This window comes from Centruroides vittatus, unplaced genomic scaffold (genome assembly GCF_030686945.1).
Source record: "Centruroides vittatus isolate TY-2023 unplaced genomic scaffold, ASM3068694v2 contig_2818, whole genome shotgun sequence".
Classification (NCBI taxonomy): Eukaryota; Metazoa; Arthropoda; class Arachnida; order Scorpiones; family Buthidae; genus Centruroides; species Centruroides vittatus.
In genome coordinates this window covers 1,608,971-1,636,849 of record NW_027121792.1, presented here as the reverse complement: position 1 = coordinate 1,636,849, position 27,879 = coordinate 1,608,971, and the positions used below count along the sequence as shown (strand labels likewise).

The 27,879-nt window shown below is 29.5% G+C and overlaps 1 protein-coding gene across 1 annotated transcript in view; it reads right to left on the bottom strand.

Annotated features, from left to right (window-relative positions):
* Positions 1–550: 550 nt before the first annotated feature.
* The window catches only part of LOC136972175 (uncharacterized), a 38,884-nt gene continuing 11,555 nt past the window's right edge, over positions 551–27,879 (bottom strand). Inside the window, exons 3-10 of the mRNA XM_067266732.1 lie at positions 5,647–5,877; positions 4,353–4,562; positions 4,168–4,284; positions 3,830–4,100; positions 3,177–3,756; positions 3,001–3,087; positions 1,557–2,925; positions 551–1,462 (exon numbers count right to left, since the gene is read on the bottom strand). Of these exons, the coding sequence (XP_067122833.1) occupies positions 816–1,462; positions 1,557–2,925; positions 3,001–3,087; positions 3,177–3,756; positions 3,830–4,100; positions 4,168–4,284; positions 4,353–4,562; positions 5,647–5,877 (3,512 nt within the window). The 3' untranslated portion in view covers positions 551–815. The remainder of the gene's footprint in view (positions 1,463–1,556; positions 2,926–3,000; positions 3,088–3,176; positions 3,757–3,829; positions 4,101–4,167; positions 4,285–4,352; positions 4,563–5,646; positions 5,878–27,879) is intronic.

Below are 27,879 nucleotides of genomic sequence, written 5' to 3'. Positions count from 1 at the left end.
AGATAAAGAAATTTCATTTTCCTATTATATATATATATATATATATATATAATTTTTTTTTTACAAACTTAAATCTACATAAAACAAGAGATTGCCACGAGATATGTGTACTTAGTTACATACATTATTCCTTTATTTTTTGTTTTTTAATTTAATTATTTATTACTTTAAGATGATATGTTGAAGTGGCTTAACTACATTGATCCCTAAATTGCACGCATATAAACCCTATAATGAAAACACCCATTGGAGCCAAACCAAACAAGTCTTGGCTTTCTTCTATAGTATTTATATATATATATATATACAAAATAAATTATTGTAAAAAAGAAATATAAAAATTAAATAATTTTAAAAAGTTTTATGCGATTCTCTTTCCATTTATAAGTATAATAAATTAATTTATTATTAAAAAAAGAACTCTTATAGATATTGATTTTTCCTTCTTGACCAGATCATAAACTAATAAATGATTCTATGAAGAGTTCTTCAACACGGTCTCGTCTTTATATATATATATAAACGTGTGTATGCGTGTGTACGTGTGTGTATTTATATTTTTTCCAATTTTTTTTTTAATATTATTATTAGAGTAAAAGGCTTAATAAAAGCACCAATGTCGACTTTATACTAGAAAAACTTGGTGCTCTACAAGAATCATGCGTGTAAGAATAGTATGTATGTATGTATGTATGTATATATATATATCTGGGATTCGGAAAAAAATGTAAACATCTTCGATTCATTAAATCTAAACTCTACTTATTAAAGGATGATGATGACGATGACGATGATGACGATGATGATGATGTTAATTAAGGATTGCTTTCTTCGTCTGTTGCTTCTTGTCTCTCGTGGGCTCTCTCGCTACATAGTTTTTGAGCAGCTGTTGTGGCCAGCACGTCTATAACTGCGTATTGCACCATCCCATATTTGGGTATTTCGCCCGATGTTTCCTGATCTTCCACGTTGACTTGAAGATAGTTCAATTCTTTATCGTCTTTGGGGAAAACAAAGTGATGCTGACTAGAGGGTGAACATACGCATTCTAAGTTACCTGGTGAAGAACTTACGTAACCGGGAGAAGGTGAATTAGTCTTACAACTAGTCCCTTCCTTAACGTCTACAGCTTCCTGGGCCTCGCAATTGGGGCATGTTTTATCGTGTGTGGCAAAGACAAACTGTCCTGTATCGTGTAGTGTTAATCTATCCACCATATGATATTCTTTCCCGGATCTTGGCCTCAGGGCGCTAGTACAAAATACTGGTCCTTTCGTGCCGAATACGTCGGCGGCCCTCATGTAATCACTACTTCCACTGCTACTACTACTTCTAGAACAGAGTGAGAGTGTTTCGATGTAATCACTGATATCCGAAGAAGAACTGCTGCTGGCTGTCGCTCCGGTATCCAATAATAGAAAGTGTTCCGGAGACGTGAGAAAGTGATGACATCTTCGACACTCTAAAAAAAAGAAATGAAAGAAAACAAAGAAAATGGCGATCATTTTTGAATTAATCTTACAATAAAACTGTTAAAAAGAGCTTAAAATATGTACCTGTTACCAGTAAAGCTTTGGAGGTACCTTCTAATCCCTTTGCCTGAACGTGGCAACAAGATTGCTGTATCTGATCCGCGTTACCCGATGATAATTTTAGATCGGTGGATACGACGTTACTTTCGTCGTTAGAATACTTATTATCGTCACCCGCGACTTCCACGCGTCTAGACAATGTCGTGGATATTCCAGAATCACAAGAATTCGATTTAATTTTAGTATTGGGTTTACAGGGTGCACTAGAAGATCTCTTTATAACGGCCCTCCCGTCGGTATCTCTAGAATGATAATTGTCGTGATCTATCGTCAGATCCTCTTCGGATACCGAAAAGTTTTCTTTTAATTGAACACAATCTGCTGATTTATGGAACGGATATTTATGTAATGTTTCCAGGAACATGTTGTTTGGCGTGGATGGAACTGAAGACGGAGGTGATATTTCGTCGGTACTGAACGATTTTTCTTTCGATCTTAAAGTTAATTTGGACAATAACGTGTGCTTCTTTACAGGTGTTAATTTAGGGCTACCCATTATTTGGAAATTGCTTTCGTCTACCGAAGATGCTCCTTCTGTTTTTTCACTGGAGTCTTTAGATTTTAACAACACTTTTTTCTTTAAATCCCCTAAAGAATTCGATCTGACTGATCTTCCCGTGATCTCTTCTGTAATTTCTATATCTTCTGTCTCCGATTCTTCACCCGATTTCTTCTTCTGACACGGCAACAAAAACGGCATAAAAGGTCTTAAAGGTAGAGACTCGGCACTGTTTTTCGCGTCGACATTTGCCTCCGAATCCGATTTCGATTCCTCTTTGGACATTTCGGTTTTGCTGGAAGATTCCCAATACACCGGTTGCATTTCTAAGTAATTATCATCGTCTTTTTCGCTAGACGAGTAAGACATTATCTCGTAAATATTAGCAACGTTCCTTTTCGTCTCTCCTTTACTTCTAGCTATTCTGCATCCCGGGCAATGCCAATTACCTCGGGAATCTTTATACAACGGTAGAGTTTTCGAGATCAGTTTACTCGGCTCCTTCTGATTATCACTCTTGCTCGGAGTTACGATGCAGCACACGTTTTCGTACAACCTCAGAGCCTCGATGAACCTCATATTAGCGTAATCCGGATTAGAAGTTCTTCCTTCGTCTTCCTTGCGTACGTTAGTGCAAGCGTGGCAAGTATTTTTAACGTTACTGCGTTGTTTATTAGTTGATTCTGTAACACACGGTAACGATCGATCTAATAAAAGTGGAACAGCTACGAAAGAACCACTCTCCGACGAGTTCTTTTTCCATAACATAATCTTATGGCAATCACACGTATGAGCATTATCTTCCGATTCGGTCCTTCCTTCCAATTTATTTTCCTATTTTTAATAAAGAAATTTCAAATTTTAAAAGAATATAATGTTTTAATAAGATTATTATCGCATTTATTCTACCTTTAGCTTTTTTGGAATGTCGTAATCTTCGCCAGCTGTGGATATTCTTCTGCTCTGGCTGGCATCTGATAATTCCGAAAAATTATCCTGAAAATATTATCAGAAGGATAATAAAGATTTGAATGAGAAACGGAATTCGCTTTATATCAAAGACGTAATTAAATTTATCTACGTACTCTCCAGTTAGTTCGACATAAAACATTTTTGGGAACGGCGTAGTGAAGATAAGGATTTATCCTGCATGTACAGGAAGGTAGATCTTCTTTGTGTGTTGGCTTTTTAGGTGAGGGTGATCTACTTTGACCTTTAGCATCTGTCACATTCTCGGATACCCTTAGTACAGATACAGGCAGTGTGCTCCAGCAGGAACACATGACGGGTAATCGTTCTCCACTACATCTTTGACAAACACATTCTCCAGCACTTTGGTGTACTTTAGTTGGACTTTTTGGTGGTGTCGTACCCGAATGGTGCATGGTACGAGGACGGTCGTAAAATCCGTCAGCTGACGACCTAGGAACAGAGTAATCGGAGGAAGCGGTCCCACTGCTACTGCTGCTGGTGGCACTGCTCTGAGAACACATTGATGATCTGTCCTTAGGCGGATTTCTGGGATGCTGTGATTGCGTTAAGACGGCTAAGTCCATCGTCCACTTCGGAGTAAATCCTTCATTATCAGTAGCCCTCTCACTAATTGGCATACCGTCTCTCCTGTAATACTGTCTACCACACTTTGAGCAATGACATAATGACCTGCTAACATAGTTAAATCTGTAAATCTAACCTTCTTGTTATACTTGTTCGGCGAATTACAAGGAAAATTACTAACCTGCCGAAAATTGAATATCTCTGAGTAGGCAGATGGAAGTTGTGTAAAGTTAGAGACACTTCATCATTTTCTCCACTTTGCGATTCTGAGCCCATCCATCTATAATGTTCGCTGCAAGGGGCTCGAGGCATATACGTGTCTTCTTTCTTCTCGCTTGACAAATGCACCGAACATGCATCGCAGTTATCTTTGTTTTGAACTCTATTCGTTGAACTTTCGGTATTCTTATAATACTTGGGATGACTCGAACCGCAAGTAGAACTTTCCATTACTGCAAATTAATATTTAATGATGTTTAACCAATTAAAATGAAAATTTAATTCGCCCATCTAACTTACCGGAATGCTTTCTTAAAGGTAGCTTTCTTTTTCTTAATAACTTTCCTTTCGATGCTAGTTCGAAGGCTTGAGCTAATTCCTCCGCTTGATTTGTTAATAATACGTGAACCCCTTCTCCTTTAATAAGGTTGGAATAATTAAAATTTTGGCTAATGAAGTTTTATTGATAAGTACATGCCGTTTACCTTTTCCGCATCGCGACCCTCCTTCGAAACAAAATTTTCCATCCACCACTCCAAATCTTCTTAATTCTTTGATGGGCCATGTACCCAATAACCTGGGTGGCACGTTAGATGTTAAACAGAAAGCGTAATCTTGAAGATGAAGTCTTGCTGGACCACACGCTATTTTGCTTTTCACTGGCACATGGCTCACTTGCACTAAGAATTGTTGATCTACAAGATATTTTAAAATCATTTTTTACGTGTAATTCTTATCGTAATGTTTTTAATTTAATTTTTAAATGATACTTTTAAAGGTTACTCTTCTCTATCTCGAGAAAAAGAATCGAAAATTAATTACAGAAAATCAACAAAAGAATTTAAAATTATTACAGAAATTAAATAAAAACTAACCTTAGATTAACTTTAAACAAACTTTTGTTAAATACACATATCAGTAGCTATCATTGAGATAAACCTTCTACCATATCAGTTCTCGTCAAATTCTAAATTGATTTTTTTCGTAGACAGTAAGAACAAATGCAAACATACAAAAAAAATTATTAAAGTAGAGAGGATAAAATAAGCCAAAATGTAGAAAGAAAAACTAAATTAACCCTACAGAGAAATTAATTACGATTAGAAACCAAGATAGAAGGGGAAAAAAAGCAGTTCTTGACAAGAAAGAAATTCTGACCCCTGAGAGATCGTCTTTTCTGTGAGGCTTCTGTGCATAAAGAGGAAGAAGCTTTGACAGGAATGAAAGTTAATGAAGACATATTATGCTTGTTACCAAAGTGCAAAACCATGAGTTGAAGTTGAGGTTTTTACATTCCATCAGATGCCTTTGCTGATTATATTTTTGTTAAATTATCAACAGAGAAAGAGAGGTTGAGCAGTCAACTGCGACATCACTTAATTGACCAACGTTGGTGAATTTTTCTCTTCGGTATCATTTCTCTAGAGGATTTCCAACTTCAATTTCGTTTTTCTTGTCAGCGAAGAGATGAATATTGGTAAAAACCAGACACTAATTTATATTTAACTGTTCGTTTTACTTTTCGATTGTAAAAAGTTTAATTAGTTAGATAATTAAAAAAATTCTGAAGCGATTTCAATTAATAAGAGTAAAAAATTCTGTTTAGAAAAAAAAAGGGAATTTATTTGTAAGTTCAGTTTCCACTGCAAAATATTTAATTTGTGGAGTCGAAAGATTGTAAGAGTTTAGTCAAAATATTCAGAAGAAAGAGTGTATAAATATTTTGACAGAGAGAGAATCAGGATATCTGAAAAAAATAGAAAAAAATGAATATCATACCTTCAACCAAATTAGAGCGAATTTTAACTTGCCATTGTATCAACAGCTCTCTGGAATCAAACGCAAGAATAACAACAACTTCCGAGCAAATGAGAGCCATGGTGTTACTTTCTTTATCCAAGGTAAACCCAGTTTCCATCCCCAAAAAACCTTCCAGAGATAAAGATGCTTTAGTGGGTCCATTTTTACATTTGTCTTTACTATCACGATAAAGTTGAAGGTGGAGACAATCTGGAAGAAAAATAAAACAATTAGAAGTTTTATATTTGAAAAAAAAAAATAAATAAATAAAATTTTTCTAGAGTTAAGTTAAAATTTAAATTCTCTTAAGCTTTCTCCTAGTGCCGTTACCAGTCGTATTTTAGCAACGCAATTGAATACGGCCATTCATCACTGACAATAAATCCCTAGGGGGCGAAAAGGTACAAAACACACTTGGACCTTATGTTGGATTTACCACATTGACATGATTTATCTAAATTATCCCCTGAGGGGATACCCGGATAGGGGGTATGATCGGGCTCTTTAAGTGACACTAGCTGCTTCTCTGTTTTATTTTAACATGAATGATGCTGTTGAAAGAACTCTAGAGAGGAAATTGTTTATAATACGAGAGTTTCTTCTCTAACAATATAGTCCCGAACTTCTGGTTTTATTACACTACGTTAGATAATGGATCAGAGCCAGAGTAAACCACCAATGATACATAAATGAAAGATCGTAAACCTTAAATCATTTATTTTATTTTATTTTCTGGATAATTCAGGAAATCATTACGATACTTTAACGTAACAGATCTTACAATTGTTTTTTTTATTATCGAATAAATATTTAATCATTTAAACTCTTTACTTTTTTATTATAAAATCTTATATTGTAAGCCTCTATCCGAGCAAAAAAAAAAAAGATGCTTCTCGAAACAGAAAAATAACTTAATTATAATTTTATAAAATTTCTAATAATAATAATAAACTAAAGAATTGATTTTATTGATGATATATGGAGACAATTGTATTTTAATGTATTTTCTTTGGTCGTCATTTCTTAGTATTCAGGTCAACATCACCATCTGAATTGATGGAGGTTTCGATTCCAAGTCCAATTGTTGTTTCTACTAAGTGCGTTTACCGGGTCTTTCTTTTTGAAGTCAATGATCCCAGGTTCGATTCCTACCTCTGCACTCGTTCACTTATGCCAAACATGTTGTGTGATCTGGCTTACTGCCAATGCAATGCTAACAGCGTTAAAGTTTCCAATAGTCATTTTCTTAAATTAAACAAAGAAAATAAAATATATATATTTATCTCTACGATACTGTGATATGTTTAATTTATCGATTTATGTAAAGGAAAAACAAGAAAAAAATACCCCCAAACGTGCTTTGTTTATTATTACGTAAAGAACAAATCATTCAATTGAATTTGTTGCTATAGCAGCAAACTGTCCTCGCCGAGATAGATTTTTAAAGAAACCCGATAAGAAAATAACGAAAAAAAATATATATATAATAATAAAAAATAAGCACTATTGAACAAAATTTAATACAACATATCAAATAAAATATTAAATCTTAAGAATTATTATTTTATCCTCTTTGTCAGTTTTCATTATTGTTCAAAAGGGGGAGGAGTGAGGGTAAAATAAAAAATCTATTCTCATTTAATATTTCATTTGATATATTGTATTAAATTTTGTTCAATAATATAAAAATCTTTCTTTGTTGTAAATCTTTTAGAAAACATGTCAAAAAGTAACTTATTGACATCAATAGTTGATGGCAAAAAGTGACAGCTTCACAGTTTCAGCACCTAAAGTAATCTATAGCTTTTTATAATAGCCGAGAAACCGTGTAAGATTTAGATAATACAAATTGATGTAGTGACGAATATTGGTTGTTAGAGTAAAAATGATAAGAATACAACCAACGTGTTAGCACTTCTGTAGATTAGTCTGGCCCCATTTCCTGACGCTTACCTTTATCTCCTGTCTTTCTAATCCCGTAGCCGAAGGTAATGCTCTAGATTTATTTTACCTACAAGGTATGCTCCCGGAGTATAAAACAACTCTGCTTCATTTATTAAACTTGAAAATTTCCTTGATTTTTTTTATCCTTTCGTATTTAAATTCGATTCTAGCAAAAAAAACAACACGTGTCTAAGACTTATTCCTCCATCATTTATAACTTCCTCTTCTTCTTCTTCTTCTTCTTTTGCTAATATTTTAACATTGACTAAGGAAAATATTAAAACTGTATGTAAATATGGCTCTAAAAATCGATTAGAAATGATTTTTATTCTTGTGTATCGGTTCGATGATGATGTTCTATATTTATTTCTAAAATATAACTTTATGTCTAGATATAAAACGTGAAATTTTAATTAAAGGCGTTATTTAAATATTTTTATGCGAAAATTTACACAAATTAAGGGGAGAAAGTGTCGATTTTTTTCGTTTTTTTATTTGTTAAACGAAATCGAAGTCGACTTTTAATGGAGGAAAGACGTGAAAAAAATTAATTTTTCGTAATTAATAAACGTTCTATTTATTAATTATTCAGCAGAAATGTGCAGAAAAGTTAGAAGAAAATCATATTAATAGCGCTATTTTAGGAAATAAATAATATTTTCTGTAGATTAAAAAAAAGAAAATGATATTAACCACTCGAAGTTATGAAGCTAAATGATTTGAATATTCCTTTTTTTTAAAGATGCTTTCGGAGCAGGAGGAAAAAAATTAGAATTTATTTAAATTATTTAATGAAAAATTTCCGGATATAAATGTTATTGATTGGCGATTTATTAACACCTTAACCGGGTTTGTAGATATATTAAAAGAGGAAAAAAAAAGGGAGGAATTGGTATACAAGTGCAATTGCGAGATGGAAGCAGAGAAATTAATGCCTTGTTCTAGGTAAAAAAATATATTATCAACACTTCTTATCAGATATATGATAAGTGTATTAATCAACTTTTCGGACCCGAGTATCTTTTCACACTTTAGTTGCTTAGCAACAGTTGCTAAGATACCGCACATTGACGTATAAGCAACGCAATATGAAGATGAATAGCACTTAGGGCAATGCTTTGAAGTTCAAAGTTAAGAATGAGGAAAAAACTATCCCCGGAGAATAAGAAGTGATTTATATCTTTAGGGTGGTGTTTGGAAGAGGAAATTTTACGCTTATTACCTTTTCAGTCATCATTTATGACCAACAAAGTCACTTGTCACCCATAATGACTTTACCTCATAAATACCCTGTTGTTCAAATAATTTTTTTGTCCCCTTTTACTTTGTCTTTAATGTCCTCCATCTTTACCAGGCAAATATCGTCAATGAAACCGGGATAAACTAATGATAGAGTCAAAATACTCTATACTTTCAACGGGGAAAGCTTCAATTGCTGTACAGATTTCGGGGAATTTTCCCTGTAAACGTAAAGAAAACGAGTTTTTTCCCTTGTAATTTTCTGAAATTTAGGGGAAATTTTTCAAAAGAAATGTCTTTGGACTCTTTCCGTAATTATAGAAAAATAAATTTTATCTAAAAAAAAAAGATTTTTTTTAACTGTAAAACATCATTTTTTTCCAAAAAAAGAGAGTATAGTTATGGATTTTTTCTTCCTACGTAAAGAAAATTTCTTTTTTATTACTAATGAGATTATTATTGTATTTTTGTCGGAATAAATTCTGATTATAAGCATCCAAATTTATTTTTAAAAGCTAAAATTTACAGAAAATTTAACAAATTATAAGACAAAACTGATGATTATTGTTTTATCTCTCACTTAACGCTGACCAAAACTGTGTTTCGTATCCATTACAATAAAATAATCATCGATAAAACGTTTCTTTCACTATATACCTATATACAGTTTTCTTTTTTTAACAACAGTATCAATGAGAATCGACTCCATTTACGTAATTAGAAAGATTCTTTTGTAAGAAAATTCTATTTTTCTAAGCGCAATCAATGTAAATGTTTCTGATCTAAATCTGTTTGAATAGGGATTAGAAACAAAAAGCTTCTCTTGAATTTAACTTTTTTTTCTCTTTCTGCTTTGTTTTATTGTTTTTCCTCACCCTGCACGTTTCAAAAATAGGAAAAGAATTAAAAATTTTTCATTACTCAATATACCTATTGAAGAGAGAACTTGAAATTCTCACATAAAGTTGGAAAAGCTCGTAAAAATCAGATTAAATATTTTTTTTTTTTTTTTAAAAAAGAGAGATACAAAATAAAGTATCTTCACGAGATTCTATGATGATAGTAAATATTAAATGTATAAAGGTATGTGATGATGATGATATATTCACAATTTTATCTTGTATAAATCTTCCAGAAGTGTATATAGACGTAGAGAGTGAAGATGCTCATCTCGAGCTTCCGAATAACTCGTAAAAGCTAAAAGAAAAAGTGTTGAAGGAGAAAAATGGTTATTTTACTTTTCAGTAAAACTGTAAAATAAAGATTTATTAAGCGTATAATTCTGTAAAATATAAAAAAAAAACCTTGAAAAATTAGCCAAACTTGGAGTAAAATGATGAAAAATCAATCTCCAAAAACTCTTATATATATTTACAGTGAGTTGAATAAATAAATAAATATATATTTATATATTCAACCTGTCAATCCATTCATAAATTCCTTTAGGAGTTATAAAATATTGAATACTTAAGCACGAGTTTAACGACCATTTTCAATATATTTCTTCTTTGTCTATTATTTTTTTATATATATAAATCTTAATATTAGACACAAATGTATTTCTTCAGTTTTTCATTTTTTTACTTACTCGGAGGGTGGTCGGTTGGGTTGTCACAGCTTATTAAAGAATCAATCCTGTAGTGACAGCGTGTATCTTTTTGCTAGGATTAACCGGATCCTACCTTAATAGCATCCAACATGGTGACTCTAATCCTAGGATGTCCAACCAACTTGGAAAACCAATATTGGAGGATGTTACACCAACACCAGCAATAAAATTAAAAATAGGGATGCGCTCGTTCGACTTTCTAATAATATTACTATAATTTTTTTTTTTTCGTTTTAAGTTTTAAAAAGTTATCTTTAGAAGATAGATGAATTGTTTCTATTTCTTTTTTGTCCTTCTACTCACGGTTTTCTGTTGTTTACTATGCTCCTGAGAGGATACTCGTGCCATAAAATTACCTGTAATTTTATATATTTGACTGGATACCTTCATTAGAAACGGTACAAAAAAGAATTCAGAAAATGAATTGAGATTTCTTCTTTCAATGACTACTTTTCTCCATAAAGGTAATTGTTATTCTTGCGTGTAATTCGATATAAAGAAAAATATATAAAAAAGTGTATTTTAGGTGCGTGAATAATATTTATTATTAAGGTAGCAGCAAGCACTTCCAAGTATTATTAATTGTTCATGAAATATCGATATACAAATTTACTTTAAAAAAAAATTCTTTTAATTATTTTCCATTTTTTCTTGTAGAAAATATCACTTTTGTTCAATTTTTTCATTCGATTTCTTAATAAAAAGTGTACAAAATTCTGTGTTTCCATTCATCAGAAAGGAGGAAGAGAACTTCATCCTTTACGTTCCTAATCAATTAATTAGAGTATAATCATTCATTCTTTCATAATTCTACGATAAATAATAACTAATTTCAATTCTATTTATGTATATATTTATAGAATAGATTATCCTTCGTGACCATAGTCGAGTCGAAAATGGATAATCGATTTTCCAGCAGCAAGAGCATAATTCTTTTTTTTAAATCCATTATTTATTTATTAAAGCATCAAACTAAGAAATTAATCTGATAATTTGTTTAAACAATATGAGTAGCGTACATATATTTAAAGCGATTAGATCAATATTATCATCCTCTAAGCATTATCTCGAATGTTTTATAAATAAACTATTAACCCCGCTACGATCATGAAAGGAATGATAATTAACGATCTTGGCTATCTTTGTAAATAATTAATAATTTGTCCTAGATTATAGAAGGTTAGGAAAAGGGATAATTGTTTGTTCTCGATAATGGAACGTAACATATAAGAAATAATTATCTTCGGTGTGTATAACATAAAATATGTAAATCGATAATTATCTTTCGTAGCTGAAGCGGATAATGTATCGATTGTGTGTAGAAGTGAAATATATAGGAGAGGATAATCAATTTTATCACTGAAATATATAAAGGTATAATCAATTATTTATGTAACACAAAAGACGATTAATCATCAATGGAGCAAAACAAGTGGACAGTGATTATTTCCGATAATAATCATTTCCACGTGTGACATGTGCAAGAATTTTACATTCTGACCAATGATAATCGATCGAATTATCTGTCGAAATTCAATTATTAAGTATGAAATTATTTTATAAACGTTGAAGGGAGAGAATTTCATTGGATAATGGCGAGAATTGAAGCGGCCAGATACATTTAATAAGAAATTTCATTTTGATTTTTCTAAAAATCGAAATGTTTTTCTATCGAAAGTAGATGTTAAGCCAATAGGTAAACGACTGAGAATTCTATTACCTTCAATATCGGTGAATTTCGATTATAAATGGTGAGTAATCTTCTAAAACCTTAAGACATCCATCAACTTGTCTCTCCAGATGTCGAAAGTTTTAGAAACATACAAATAATTCTTTCAAAAATATATTTATGGTTTATTTGTAATTCAGTTTAAAAATTTTAGTCTTTTCAGACATTTTATAAGCTTTTCTTTTATTATATATTTCTATTTTATCTCTTTAAATCCGATATAAAATCGACAGAGATAATCACTAGATATAATTAAGAAAATTGGATATAAAATAAAAAAATGTAATAAATCTGTGCGATAAAATTAGAAGAATGAAGAAAGGAATTTTAATAAATAAATCCATTTTTCCACATCATTTTCGAAACAGTACAAATGTATCGATTGAAGTATCATTATCTTCGGAGTGTCTACATAAAATAAAACAGATATTGGAGAAGTGTTAGGTCATTTCTAGATATTGATCAGAATTTTGAATAGAAGAATAAATGGGTAATGAAGGATATCTTATCTGCAAAGTAAAAGATTCCCCCCTTCAAAAAAGTAGACTAATGATGGAAGAATTCTGTATATTAGAATGTGTCATATATGACATGTTATGATTAGATAATTCTGAGGGATGTCGAGGATAATGGAATAAGATTTCTTAATAGAATTATCTTCGTGTTTGTTCATAATTAATACGTTTTTAACATGTTTAAGAGCGTACGAGTTAGGTAAAGACAAAAAAAAAATAATCGTTCTTTAGAAGATATTCTCCAGAGATTTAATTAAGAGATACAAGAAGCGACAGTGATGATGATGATAAAAAAAAATAGTATTAAAATGTTTAAAAATTAAATCGCTTAGGCTACTTTCTAGTATAGGATTTAGCTATTTCGTAATATAAATATGTACTGTACTGTACAGAGAAAGAATTATGTATCGAGACACGAACATAAAGAAGTTGACAATTTCCAAAACATTAAACATATCCAAAGGTTTACCAAAGCGTAAAAATAATAACAAAATATATCACATATTTTCAGGCCAAACCTCGGCAATATTTTAGTTAAAAATATTTGAAACAGCTAGAAGCCAGTAGTAGCAATCCTTCGCCTACTGACTTTATGTGACATATGGCCCTGTCATAGCAAAACCTGTACGGAGACTGATAAAGAATGGCATTATCTATTTTTCTTCAGTAATATGGCTAGTAAGATTAAAGTATATCTTGGTATAGAAGATTTACACATTCATACTTTTCCCCCTAGCTCAATTTTTTTTTTTGTATCTTACACTTCGATGAATTAGGATAGAAAATTGGAAAGATAAAAAACTAATATGGAGAAAAGAGAATAATGGATACAGAGAATTCCAACATTAAGTATTTTATACCGAAAAGATAGAGAGATTGGTTTGGAAATTATTATGGAAGATGTCTTAATATGTCCGCATGAGGTAATCTCCAACTGATATTCCTCCTTTAATTCATGTTCATAGGTTATTTATGTCTCTAATTACAGATAAAGGATTATAGGATGCATTTCGTCTAGGAATTTCTCCAGTTTTTTAATACTTTCTTAGGGGAAAAAAAACTTGAAAAATGAAAAATTATAAACTGTGTCGAGTCTACGTTTCTCTTTAGTGCCAAGAATATAAAATTCAATTATGAATTATTATTTTTTTCTGAATTTAGAATGAAATTCTGTTAAGGTATTGATGAAATTTGAATAAAATTCAATTAAGGAATAACTATTTTATTTAACATAATAATAGACTTTTGAGTATAGAATAGGGAAGGGAATATAAAGGAGGATAGGAGGAGGAGAGAATAGGGACGATAGAGAAAATAATACAGAAGTTGGGTGGGGAAGGAACGGTAGAAGATGAAGAGAAACTAGAAAAGCAAATGGAAAAGCATCGACAGAAGTACACGAAGAGTAAATGGGAAAAGCATTCTCGGAAAAGCATGTTGAGGGAATGAAAGAAAAGCTTTGATTAAAGAACAAGATGAGCAACTAGATAAGAATTGTTAAAAGCATGAAGAGAATTGATCTAAAAATGCTAAAAGTAACTGGAAAGGGATTGATTAACCAAGACGAAAAACAACTAAAATCAACTTGATAGGAATGAAAGATGCAATTATAAAAAATTGATTAAAGAATGAAAAGAAAGAATTAGTTTAAAATATAAAAAAATAATAATAATATCAAATAAAAAAAGGAAGTGATACAAAAGTTCAAAAAGTAATTAAAAGTTATTGAAAAAATAAAGGAAAAAAGCACAAACAAAAGTCGAAGAAAGGGAAAAAAATAACTAAGGCAATGTAAAACTTAATAATCTATTTTAAAATTTTTATAACACAGCTAAAAAGATTTAAAATGATTTGTTTAAAATGTCCTCGAGTCTTCTAAAATTCGAGATAAATTTTATCTACATATTTCTCTTTATATTTAATTTTTTTTTCTTTTTATTTTCCAGAAGAAGAGGAGGAAGAGGAGAAAAAAAGAATGTAATTGTAGATAAATGCGTTGGGTAACATCTACTCATCTTAGAAGCTAATACAGAGTGCTATTTGAAACAGTTAACGTCTATGTAATGGTGAATAAAGCTCACGTAACGCATTTTAAATATTCTAGAGTTATACGCAAAGAAGCCAAGGCAAACAATATATCAGAAGTGACTCACTTCTCGGCTATGTCAGAAAAATTGCTTTATATCTTTTAAATCAGCCGAGAAACTACTAATTCTCAAGAGATTTTTCCCTTATAATTCAAAGAGCAGTTTTGGTTTTGTCATTTTTCACTGCATTTATTCCCAGAACGCGTTATAAAAACATTGTAAATCATGATTAACGGTCGATTTATACTTCTGCGATTCAATTAGCGAAAAAAAACTCTTCCTGTCGACTACCGAATCTTTTTTTTTTCTATTCCTCTTCCTTTTTCCGGCCTCAACATGACGAATTCTATAATGACAGATGACTTCAGATACCAACACTCTACCCAGAAACATTTATCATTTATTAAAAATTAACTTTGTAAATATAAAATATTAATATTTGAATTTTATACTTTACTAGTGAGATTTCAATAGAAAAATACCTTTACACAATTTATTTTTGATGTCTTTGCCACTTGAAAAATTTAAATTTAAAATTTATCAACAGTTTCCGAGCAAATTTAAGGAATTTTATTCCTTTTAATGATAAAAACATGCTCTTTTCTTAAAATTTTTACTAACTTATTAAATTATACATAAATATTAAATGTTTAAAAACTCAAACCATTACAGATACCAGCGGAAAAAAAACTCTTCAATAACTTAAATTTTGATGTGTAGTTGATAAAAATACTGAAATTTTAATAAATATTTAATTTTTTTCCCTATATTTACCATTAAAAAAATCGACTTTTGGACTACTTAAACTGTAACCACTTCGATAGAGAGGGGGGAAAATGTAAGGATTTTTTTACAGTAGATAAGGCTTTATCATATTAACGGGCCTATGTTTTCCCAAGTTTAAACTTCATTTTTGAAACCTCTGGTCCAAACAACGTGATCTCAAAACAGAATTCTACGTGAAAGTATCCTGTAAACAGTCACGTCCATCTGCAGCACGAAACAGGAGACATGATCAATATTTTATCATCTTTCTATTCTACTCTGACTACCTTATAGGATTGTTATGAGCAATAAAAAATGTATATTTTTTTTAACTAACTTTGCCATTTTATTATTTATTTTAACTATTTTCGAAATTTGAAGCTGTAAAATTTTATATATTAGATTTCTCCACTTCTCATTTTCGCACCTGCTACCTTTTTCTTTCTTTCTTACTTATCCTTCGTTTTTTTTATGGAAGAACTTGCTTCAGAGAATTTAAATTAGTTTAAGATAATGATACATGGGATATTAAACTTGTTATTTAATCAAAACTACTCATTAAACCAGCCTTTAATGAATAGTTTTCTTCCAATATTAGTTATTAAAGGTATCGTTTTTTTCTTTACCTACAATTATCGGGGCTTATAAATTTTTTATATGTTATAAAACTAAATTAAATACTATCACTTCTGCAAGCTTAGCAGAAAGGACATAAAACAGCTCACAGAGGTATAAATAAAAAAATAGGGAACATCAAGAAAAATCACATTTTCTGTAATCAAGATAATGGCACCTCTATATCATCGTTCTTTCTCTTTTATTGATAATGGAACCGTTGCAAATACTATCTGACCTTTGACATGTCCTATTTTACTCGAGGGTGAAGAACGTTCGTCATTCTAACCATTAACCCATCTTTCTTCCCCCTCCAGTAAAGCCGAAACCAAACAATTTCGGTGTATTTTTCTTTGTGTTTCTGTTTTTATTATAAATTTTTTATAACAGAAAAATACTTTCGGATAATATAAATAACAAAAAAAAATTTTATCTGGTGTTTTAAGGTATTGTTATTTTATCCATTATATGATTCTTTAAGCGAATGTTCACCTTCACTAACCCCCAGTTACTTGGAGTAAAAAAACACACACAAACCTTGATAAAACCCGTTCTTTTTTTTATAAATTTAAAAAAATACATATTTAAAAGTAATAATATTATATTATTGAGGTATATTTTTACATTTCTAAATCGAAAGATGAAGTAATACATCATCACCCCCTACTAAAAAGTCCACAGTTATATACATGAATGTATTACCCATTTATTAAAAGCATGTCATATTATACATGTACAAAAATAACACAGTTCAACTGTAAGAATTAATGCACATTCCAAAATGGACCACACCCCACCTGGGAGGTCCCCAGAACACGTCATATCACAGCACTCTCTTACTGATGATGAGATTCGATTGGTTAATGACCTATAGTTATATATATATACACGGTGTACAGGTGTGTACAGGTGATGTCAGTTTATGTACAGACAACTGACGCCAGTATGAAAAAAGGACTTTTGTAGATTAAATATTGGTAACTGGCATGAGTCACAAACTCTGTGGGTTGGGAAATGTGACATACGGCGAAATGGTCAAAAAAATCATCCATCAAGTAAGATAGCTAAGGTTGCTCCACCTCTAAAATACCTGGATTATGCCTATCTTGGTCCCTTGCACGTATACTTTCAATGTAAAAAAAAAGAAATCACTTTATAATTGTTTTATGGACAGTTTTAGTGAATAAAGAATAAATTATTACATAAAATTTATTGGCATATTGATTATTAAGTAGATAATTTTTTAAAAAATATTAATAAATCTTGTAGTTTATTCGAGTTAATAAAAAAAATGCATTCGTTTCATCTATATAATGTACATTTTTACGTCAAATTGATGTAATTGGTGCACTTTTTTTCGTAAGAAAACTGTAAGAATGACGTCAAATTGACGTAATATTTGAGCAAAACGACAGTTAAAAATATTCTAAATATTAAAAAAAAAAATTAAATATTAATATTAAAAATCGATTAATTTAATAAATAAACCTTAAAAATATCATTTAAAATTTTAAAGAATTAACTAAATAATTTAAAAAATTCATTATAAAATTAAAAAATGAAGCTAAAGCAATTAATTACCTCATTAAAAATTACCATAAAACTTTAAGAGATTATAAAACTTTATAATTATGAATGTTTTAAAAATATTTTTTGCTAATAAACTAGTTAAAATGTAACCTCATACTTAATAAATATTACAGTTTAGAATATTAAATATATAGTTCATAAACTTATTAAAAGATAAATTATGAAGTAAATAAATTTTCTAAATTGTTAACTACAAGGTTGTAAAATTTTAAGACGAGTTTTCGAGTTAGTTTAAGCGAGAAGATAAATTTTCTTGGCGATTTAAGTGTAAAAAAAACGATGAAATTTTAAAGTAGAAGAGACGATTTTTATGGAAAAGAAATCAACAATAAACAAAAGAAGAAGAAGAAAGAAAGAATTTCAATCTTCTAGTTTGGAACCGATAATAAATATTTAGAAAGGAATCAATAGAGAATTTGACATAGAAAAATGCACTTTCTCTCGATTCCAATCCTGTTTTCAAATCTATAATGTCTTTATCAAAACTAGAGGAATTTGAATAAGATTTTATGTGATTTCTCTCTTGATCATACATTTGTATCTCAATGAGGAAAAGGAGAAAGAAGAAGAAGATGAAGAAGAAGAAGAAGAAGAAGAAGAAGAAAAAAAAACCTAAGATAGTTCATTTTTCTTTTATTGCTAAGACGTGATTCCATTCGATATTTTGCCGAGAATAAGATTATCTTTGATGAAATCGAAAGTTTCTGAAGAAAGATAATGGTGGATATTTAAATCTTGGAGCATCGATAGAAGCATTTGTCCAAATGGAAATTCCTCTTTCTCTCTATCGAAAAATCCCGATACATCATCTACTATCGACGATATATCTATAAATAAAATATATATATCCTCTTGTTTGTTTTTTTTTTATAAATATTCTAATCGTAAATTGTTGTATATTTTCCATTGATAGATTATTATCAATAATTGCTTGTGTTAGATATTGGAGGGTGGATAATGATTTTTTGACGTGGAAAAAAATTCTACCGAAAACTCATGCTGTTCGGATTATAATTTTTTTCCCGTTTTTGTTATGTTTTCGGTAACCAGGTGGTACAGGATAGATCGGTAATTGATATGTCAGGAAGCGCATTCGATTTTACTTTTCTCGGATAATGATATCTTCTTTTGCATCCCCGAATTTCCGGATAGCTTGTCACGTGATTGCTTTACATTTCCTCAGGAAATTAAGTCTGATTTGGAAACTTCGTTTTCGTCACTCGACGACGTTTACAAAAGATATTCGATAAAACAATTTGCTAAAAATCACTACGAAGTTTACAATACGATTTTCTTCTTTCTGCTTTAAAGCTATTTTTTTCTTGCTACGATCTATGTAAAAAAAAGGCATACATGTTTACATGTATCTATATATATTATTGATGTATAAGAGGTGTTCTTTATTTTTTTTTTTACTTTAATGCTAGAAAGTCGTGGTAATTCTATTCCATATAACATATAGAAAATCCCATTGGATGTACAAGAACGTATTCCTTCCTTGACATTGTTTTTATCTCCGTAAAAATAAACAGAAAACGCTTGAATAAGGTTTCAGTTGACTGTTTTATTCATTGTCGTTTCTCAAACTGGGCTCCAAACAGAAAATGGGGCGGAAAGTCTCCTACCCCTGTGGGATTGGACCTATTATCCATGGATAGAAGTGCATCTCTATCGATCTTCTCCTTCTTTTTTTTTTATCGTAGCCCTACTCGAATCTAGAGAGACCAATATAAGATTTTAAGTAGGAATTAATAATAATTAAATTACTTATTTTTTACATAAAAATCATAAAAAATTAATTCTGTAATTTAAATAAGAGAAGATGTAGTAGTCGAGTACGCAGGCGATGACAGGCACATCTGTCTACCAACTGAATTACACATGACAAGCGGTCACACGAGTAACGTTTATTCTGGCTGTAATCACATACCGACTGTCACACTTTACCACACATCACATAAAAGCTTCAGGAGCAGATACCTCAAGGTAATTATGGCCCCCCAAAAAGACAGAGATTTGAGCAGCAGCGCTACTTGACTCTCATAATTTATAGCTACTACAAAAGTAATGTTTTTAATGGATTTTTTACTATCTAAATATAAAAATTAAGCATTTATATATGAGGAATGTATTATATTTTATCTATAAATGGAATATCTTCCAGAAAAAATTAGGAATAAGTAATTTTGAAAAATAGAAGTGAAAAAATAGAAAGAAGAATTTCAAAAACGAATCTGGAAGAGAAAGAGAGAGAGAAGGACAGAGACAGGGAAAGCTTTTGTAACAAAATCGGAAGAGGTACTTATCGTTAAGCCTTACTTATCGATCCATTCATATTCATAAATAGAAAACTTGGCAGTCTGTCAAAATCTGAATCTAGTACAGCTGCTCCTGTGCAATGAGATCCTGAGAAAATATCTAAGTCATTCTCACCTCATTTACTTTTTACTATTGTCAGCTTCCCTTTAAAAATTTCAATAAGAATCTAAACTGAAGATTGATCGACTGATCTTCATTGATTGATCCGTCAAAGTTTTTGTCATAATTTAACAATGGTACAATTTATGTTTACTGTAACTCTTAGAATTAATAAAACTGTACATTTTTTTCCTTCTATCTCTCTCTCTCTTTTCTTTCTTCGAATTGTGCGTAAAATAAGTACAAAACTTTTGTTTTAGAGGGGAAAAAATTATATTATTCTTTAATTCTGGATAAGTGATGCGGGATGAAGGATTATTCTAATTGAAAAATGGTGGGTTAGAATTGGAAAAAATGTATTTTAATATAAAAAACAAAATATTTTTCCCCTTTCGAATCGATAAATAAAGATTACATTATTAATTTTTAGAGATTTTCTTTAAGATTTTAATGGTTATAAGCTGTGTTTTTTTCGTTTGTCCTTGTTTCCTCATTAAATATCCAATAATTTGATTCTCTTTCATCTGCATCACATAAAGTTAAATTAATAAAAAAATGTTTTTTCTTCAATTCTCTTCACAATGGATCTAAAAAAATGTTACGTGATTCATCGACTGAGTGCTTAATATGCTAAAATGGACCAAGCTACTTAATCTATGCACCATTAAGCGTAAAAGATCGATGCTTTTCAAAACATGTACCAACAGTTCAATGATCTTTTTTTTATTGTAATTTTTAAAATTCTTTAAAAGAAACAAAAAAGGAAGAAATAATGGAAAATTCTTTTAGACTTTTTAAAAATTACTTTTGATAAAGAATAGTTTGCAATTGTTAAATGGCATCCCTATGACAAAACTAAGAGAAAATGGAGGATGACATTTTAGAGGATTCGTTACTAATCGCCTAGGATTAAGTAGGATAAAGAATAAACTATTCCTGTAAGGAACTACGCAAATCCTAACCCTGCATCAATCCTCAAGATTTAGTATAACTGTGGGAGACCACAGTTTGTATTGTAAACAGAAGGATCATAATCCTTCGCTTAAGTGTAGAGGTTGATATAAGAGAAACACGTGCTATTGACATAGGAATTGAGAACATTTTAATTGTTCCCAACCAAACTAGTTTTCGGATGAAATGATGTAATTGCCAATTATACAGTAATTCCAATAGGATAATGCGTTAATACACGTGTAATCTTGTTCTGATTATCGTAGATCTGTAAAGATAAGATATAACAGATAAGGAAGAGAATAGTTAATAGTCAGAAAGAGAAATATATTAAAAAATGTTTTATTTTTTTCAGAATTTTTATAGGAGATAGCTTGAATAAATGGCATCAATTTGAGAGATTCATTTAAGGTACAAATACCTACAAGGTATTTTCTGTTCGGTTAAACACGATAGCTGTTTTTAGAATCGTTCCCTAGAGTCATTCGCTGCCACTGTAAGGTAATGAACACATTAAGTGAATGACCGTCTCTCTGGAATAGAGGGCCACTCCATCTAGAAAAAAATCCTCTTGTATAGGGTCAGATCATAAAATAGAATTAAGTGATGTGCAGCATCTGAAAAAAGGATTTATGTTTTTTTATTACTCTTCTCTTGATTATTTTATTATAAAATGTAAAAGCCGCTTCTTTATATAATTTTCTAAGTCGAGAGGAACTCGAAACTGGAAGAAAATTCTGTTATTATTAATGTCAGAGGATATTTTTGTATTAGAGCAACCATTAGAGATATATAATCGTTGGCTTTAGCAGTACAATTAATTATCACTCAGACAGGATACGTGACAACGATATTGAGAAGTTTGGCGTGACAACACCTTGAAAAGGGAAGAGTTGAGACATAGAGACGCCTGTACAGTTTATGAGTAACGATAAAATGAAGAAAGACCATGGAGCACAAAGGACAACATTTCCTGCGGGTGATAACTTTGACACTGTCTGCGTCGTAAAGTCACACTCCTCTTTTACTCTAACAGAAAGTAACGTGCATTCGATTTAAACTACAGCAATTGTGTGTGTTGCATTTTCCATTAACTTTCGAAGATAAATGCCCAGACATTAATAATTTTGATACAGTCGTGTGTTTGGAATTTGTGTGTACATAGTATATATGTGTGTGTTTGAGTTATTCTTACGTTTTTTTTTTCTTTGAAAATATAACAGTGGATCACGTGAATAAGCGTGATTGCACGTGTCACACCCTCTCAAACCTTCAGAATTGCGTGAAAAACACCGATTTCTGATGTTGTATACACCTTTCCATTACCTGTCATCCAGCTGTCAAAATATTTTCAAAATGTCGTTATTTAATTTTTCTACAGCTGAAACACTATAACAATCGATAACATAAACTTCGACTAACCTTTGAACAACGTTCCAGACAATAAAACTAACCATTATATTCGTTTTGATGTAATGTATTGTAATTGCCGTAACATCCCTCAACATCTTCTCCAACTAGACCGTTCCCGCTCCTCCTCTCCTCCTCCTCCTCCTCCTCCTCCTAGGTATACATTTAATTAGGAATTTTGTATCTGTGCCAACTCCTAATGCTTTAATTTTCCTTTTTATAACTAGATATAACTAAAATGGAAATATAAAATCTCTTTTCCTAATCATGGAAACCGAGTATTCGGGCTATTCTTCATTACAAATACTTAATTATATTCCTTTATACATTTCAGCTCTTTCAATAACAGATATATATAGAAAATAAATGGAAAAAAAGCGAGATAATTAAAACAGTTAATAATTATTTTTCCGTATGACATACTCTTCGTTTTCTTGCGGCTTTATCTTAAATGACCTCCTAGAAACGATCGTCCAAAAGCGATAATTAATACTAAAGGATAAGGGGAGAACATGTATAGGTTAAGCACAACGTCATCTCGACCCCCCATTTCTACTAAATGACGTATACTTCCTTTCCTTAGTAAATTATTCACTTCATCAGTGACATGAATTGCTTGTAATTACAACAAACTGCACGTTATTAACTAGAAAATTAACTTAGAAAAAAATTGTAATGAGTTCGATAATGCGATTATAGATTGAAAATTTACAGTTATATGTAATATTTCATATTTTCTCGTTTCTTGAAAATGTAAAAAAAATTATTTATATATAATATCCTAGCTATAAATATTCATTACTCTTTCAAGATTTATTTTTAAGAACGAGATAGAATTGATCACATTTAAATAATAAATTTACCTATATTTATATATATTTAATGACGCATGTTCATGCTACATGTTTAATCTCTCTCTCTCTCTCTCTCTCTCTATATATATATATATATATATATTAATGAAGCATGAAATAAATATAATTATCAAACATTCTGTATTTCATTTTAAAGATATTGGCACAATCGAATTTCGCAGCATCTGTCAATATGGGTGGAGTTAATGCAATATCTCAGTCAATGCATAAAACATTATTTGATAATGTTGCCTCCTTCGACAGTTTTCCCAACTTTTGCCAAAAATTGAATGAATGATTAAAATTTTTTCCTAGTTTTTCTCTCTTTTTTTTTGCATTTGTTTTCTGTATATTTTTTCCGTTTCTCCTCCGCTTCTGGATTAAATTCCTTATTCTGTAACACAATTAAAGGGATGGTTCCAGTGCACTTATCAGCTATCGTCTGTCTGTTTATCTTCCAGATGGATAAATCAATTGGGACACTAACGTCTCGTTTTATAGAGAGGGGGGTCTAGAGATTTTACATTCTTTTTTTGTATGGCTTTAAAACTCACAAATTAAAAGAAATTTAAAACATGATTAAGGCCTTTTATTGTAAAGAATGAATAGTCGGGCAATTGTTTAAAGTTTATAATTATATACAAATATATACTCCATTTAAAGACACCTAATGAAGTTTAAGTTTTAATTATACTTTAAAAAAACACTTCTTTGATGTTATTTATAGAGTAACAAACAATTTACATGTCGCCTTTAATTAGCCATTCCATTACAAGTCAAATAGCAATTGTTTGAATGTTCTCAGATTACCTAGCTCATTAGCATAATAGGATTTTTATCTCACCAAAGACTATTTGCAGTTATTATGATGAAACTAAAAACTAATAAAGATGATTCTAGACATAAAGAGGATAATAAGTTTTCTAAACTCAGAGATTTACCTTTTTATTTTTCCTTTTTCTCCTTTTAATACTTTTGAAGTGAAGATTTTATAATACTTAATAGATTTATTCAGTAGTCTAGTAAATTTTTAAAGCTGTATAATGATTAATTGTCACATTAAAAAGTATACAAAAATGTTGCTGAGTTTTGAATAAAGTAGTAATTTTATCATATATTGATCTAGAATTATTTTTTTCTCTACGAAAACCGCTGAAAAATCAAAACTTTTTGAGAAAAATTTAAACATTTTTCTAGAAAATAACTATTGATTTATAAAATATTATAAAAGTTAAATTTATCATTAACATTTATGTCTTTTTTTTTCTTTAAAATTTATATCATTAAATACATTTTTAAAGTTATTATTATTATTTTTTTAAACAAGAAGCTAATGCTGTGTAATGAATGCTCTTAGCTTAATGATAACTTGATGCTTTATTAATCAAGTAAATATCTAATCTAGTTATTATATATAAAGTTGCAAAATAATAAATTAATGTAATATTTATGAAAGTTTGGAGAATAGGAATGGAACAACCGAAAGTAGTTAATTAAGAATATTATCATATTTTGCTGAATGTGTGAAGAATGAATATTAATTGCATGAAATGTGAGTCAAGGGCTAACAGCTGTTCATTGTCCCATCTGTTGTGTTAGCCACAAGAGAATGAATGGAATATTCAGAGTTGTAATTAGTATACATCAACCATGTTGTGGTCAGTAGCAGATAATTATTACTCTTTCATAAGAGCCAGCTCAATTTTTATTCTCTTTTAGAAGAATAAATTGTTTCTCATTCTGCTCCTTATCATCCTAACTTCTCTCTTTTTTTTTAATTTTACAATAAAAAATAATTCCTGCAAAATGCGTTACTGATATAAAATTCTTTTTCTGTGTTAATTAATTTTCAGAGGAAAAAAATAACACAGAAGATAATAAAGATTAAGAGACATTGTTCTAATTAGTGATCCGATTGAAAGGAAAGAAAATTAAAAAAAAGGAACCCTTTTCTGATTATTTTAATTACTTGAAACGCCAACAAAATAAACGTTTGTTCTTCTCTTCTTTTAATTTTCTGAATATCAAACTTTAATTTAATCAATTTAAATATTTAAAGAAATTCAGTAGTAATAGTGTAAAATTTCGAAATTATTTATCAGGAAATTTTGTAAAATAAAAAAATAATTAATTATAGGATATTCTTGACGATAAGCCAAGATTTCTTTTATTAATCATTAACAAAAAATAATAATAATATTGAATAAGAAGTCATTTTTGGCTTCCCCTCATAACTATTCTGCTAAGAGGGGAAGATACATTTACAGGGGGAAAGCTAAATGAAAACGGATGACTCAAAGAAAATTCCAATACAAACCGAACGAACAAAAGAGTAAATTGAAAAATATTAAATTTCCAATTCAAATCATTATAAGTAATAGAAAATAACTGAAAATTTATGATACAATTGGTAAAAAAAACTTTTATTCGGCCAACTGATGTAAAATGAATAAATAATACTCAATCTTTTAATCTTTTTTTAAATTTTGGTTTTCTTTTCTTACTTCATGAATTTTTATGGTCACAATAGAACACAGATTTATCATATAAATTAATTTAATTGGGAATTTGCATTGTAGAAGCCATTTTTGTGATTTACTGTCTGTTAGGAGAACCTTTCGTGTAATGTGAACGGCTGCATTATAAATAAGATTAAACGTAATCTACTGCAACATAAAAAAAAAAAACAAAAACAAAATTAAATTCCTATTTATATAAAGAAGAAAATACGTTTAATGGAAGATCATTTAATTAGCAATTTAAAAATTACATAATTTTAATTAATTCTTTAAAAACTTTCTACTTAAAAATCTATGGATAACTTTCCTCCTCTATTTGATTCGGTTTTTTTTTTTGACTTATTTAACTTCCATTTAACCGTTTTATAAATAAATTTATAGACTTTTAAAAGAAACTTTCTCATTTTCTAATTGTAATACAACTTAAATAATTCCTTCTTAAATATAATAAATAAATTTAATAAAAATTTCTTAACTCGTCTACTTAATTTTTAAATGGTAAACTGTTCTACTTCATAAATATTATTTATGTATGCGTTGTGTTTACTTGTATAAACACAAGTTTTGTAAAACTAATTATAATTCTATCCATAGAAATGCCTAATTAAGGCAAAAGTAAAGGCAAATATTAAATTTTCCTAGAATCTTAATTTTTCTTCAACAAAATACTTTTAATTTTCCTAATTTTGTTAACTTAACTTTTAATAAAAAGATTCCTTCTGCCGTTTGTTCGATTTTCTATAGTAATTATTATTCTTTAATTTAATTGAAAAGAATTTAGTAATTATCAAAAATAATTTAATCATCAACTGAGTCGTAAATTACTGAATGTTTTTTCTTTTCTATTTTTAATTTTTAGAAATAGTTCAAATTATAATAAATTAAATATTTGATTATTTAAATTAGCTACTTTTCTTAATGTTTTTTTTAAAAATTTAATTTTATTATTTAACTTTACTCGCGTGTAAATTTATAATTACAATCGAACCTCTGAACCGCGGCCATTGATGGAAACATAAAAATTGGCCTTTATACGGAGGTGGTCGTTATTTGGGGGTATTTTTACACAAAAAAAGGTTGGTAAATAATGTCTTTTGTTGGAAAGTGGCCGTTATTGGAGGTTCGATTGTAATTAAATGCTTCAATCTTTTATTACATGTATTTAATCTCACAGATTCTCACAGATAGAATGAGGTTTTGTATAATAAAATTATTTTATTCTATTTTATTTTAATATAAAAAATTGATTAGTAAATTAAATTTAAAAAAATTAATCTCTTAAAATCTATATTAATATTTGTAAATTAATTATAATAAATATTTAATTTACAGATGTAAACTTTATGTACAATACGTATTTGAAACAATTGTTTATATTTATATATTAATAGCTTTAAAATAAATACAATAAATATTAGTTATTTATTTAAACAGAATTTATTAAATCAAGGTAGAGGAATTTCTCTCTACAATCAGAGAAATCTTTATTACCTTCTGGTATATTTTCAATGAATATTTAATGATAAAATTATTATTTCTTTATATAATTTCGCTAAATTTTATATAATAATATTTTATTTATAGGAATATTTATCAAAAATTTAGTAAAAAAGATCCTCTATTTTTATATATAAAAAATAAAATAAGTTCTTAAAATGTTTTAAATTAATTGTATTCATTTATTAAGCGTAAAAATACAAGAAAATGCTTTTTAAAAGATAATAAAATATCGATTTATAAAATAAATAAAACTAAATTCGGAAAATATAATGGAAAATTCTTTCAATTTTTTTTCTTTTTAGTTTTCTATACAATTAATATGTTTACACTTTATAAAAAGCTGTTTAAATGTCGTGGAGAAAGAACAAAACTTATTAAAATATCAATAATAATTATAAAAGTTGTAATAGTTATTTTTTAAATGAAATTTAATATGAGAAAGGAGAGGAAATCGATTTTTTTAAAAA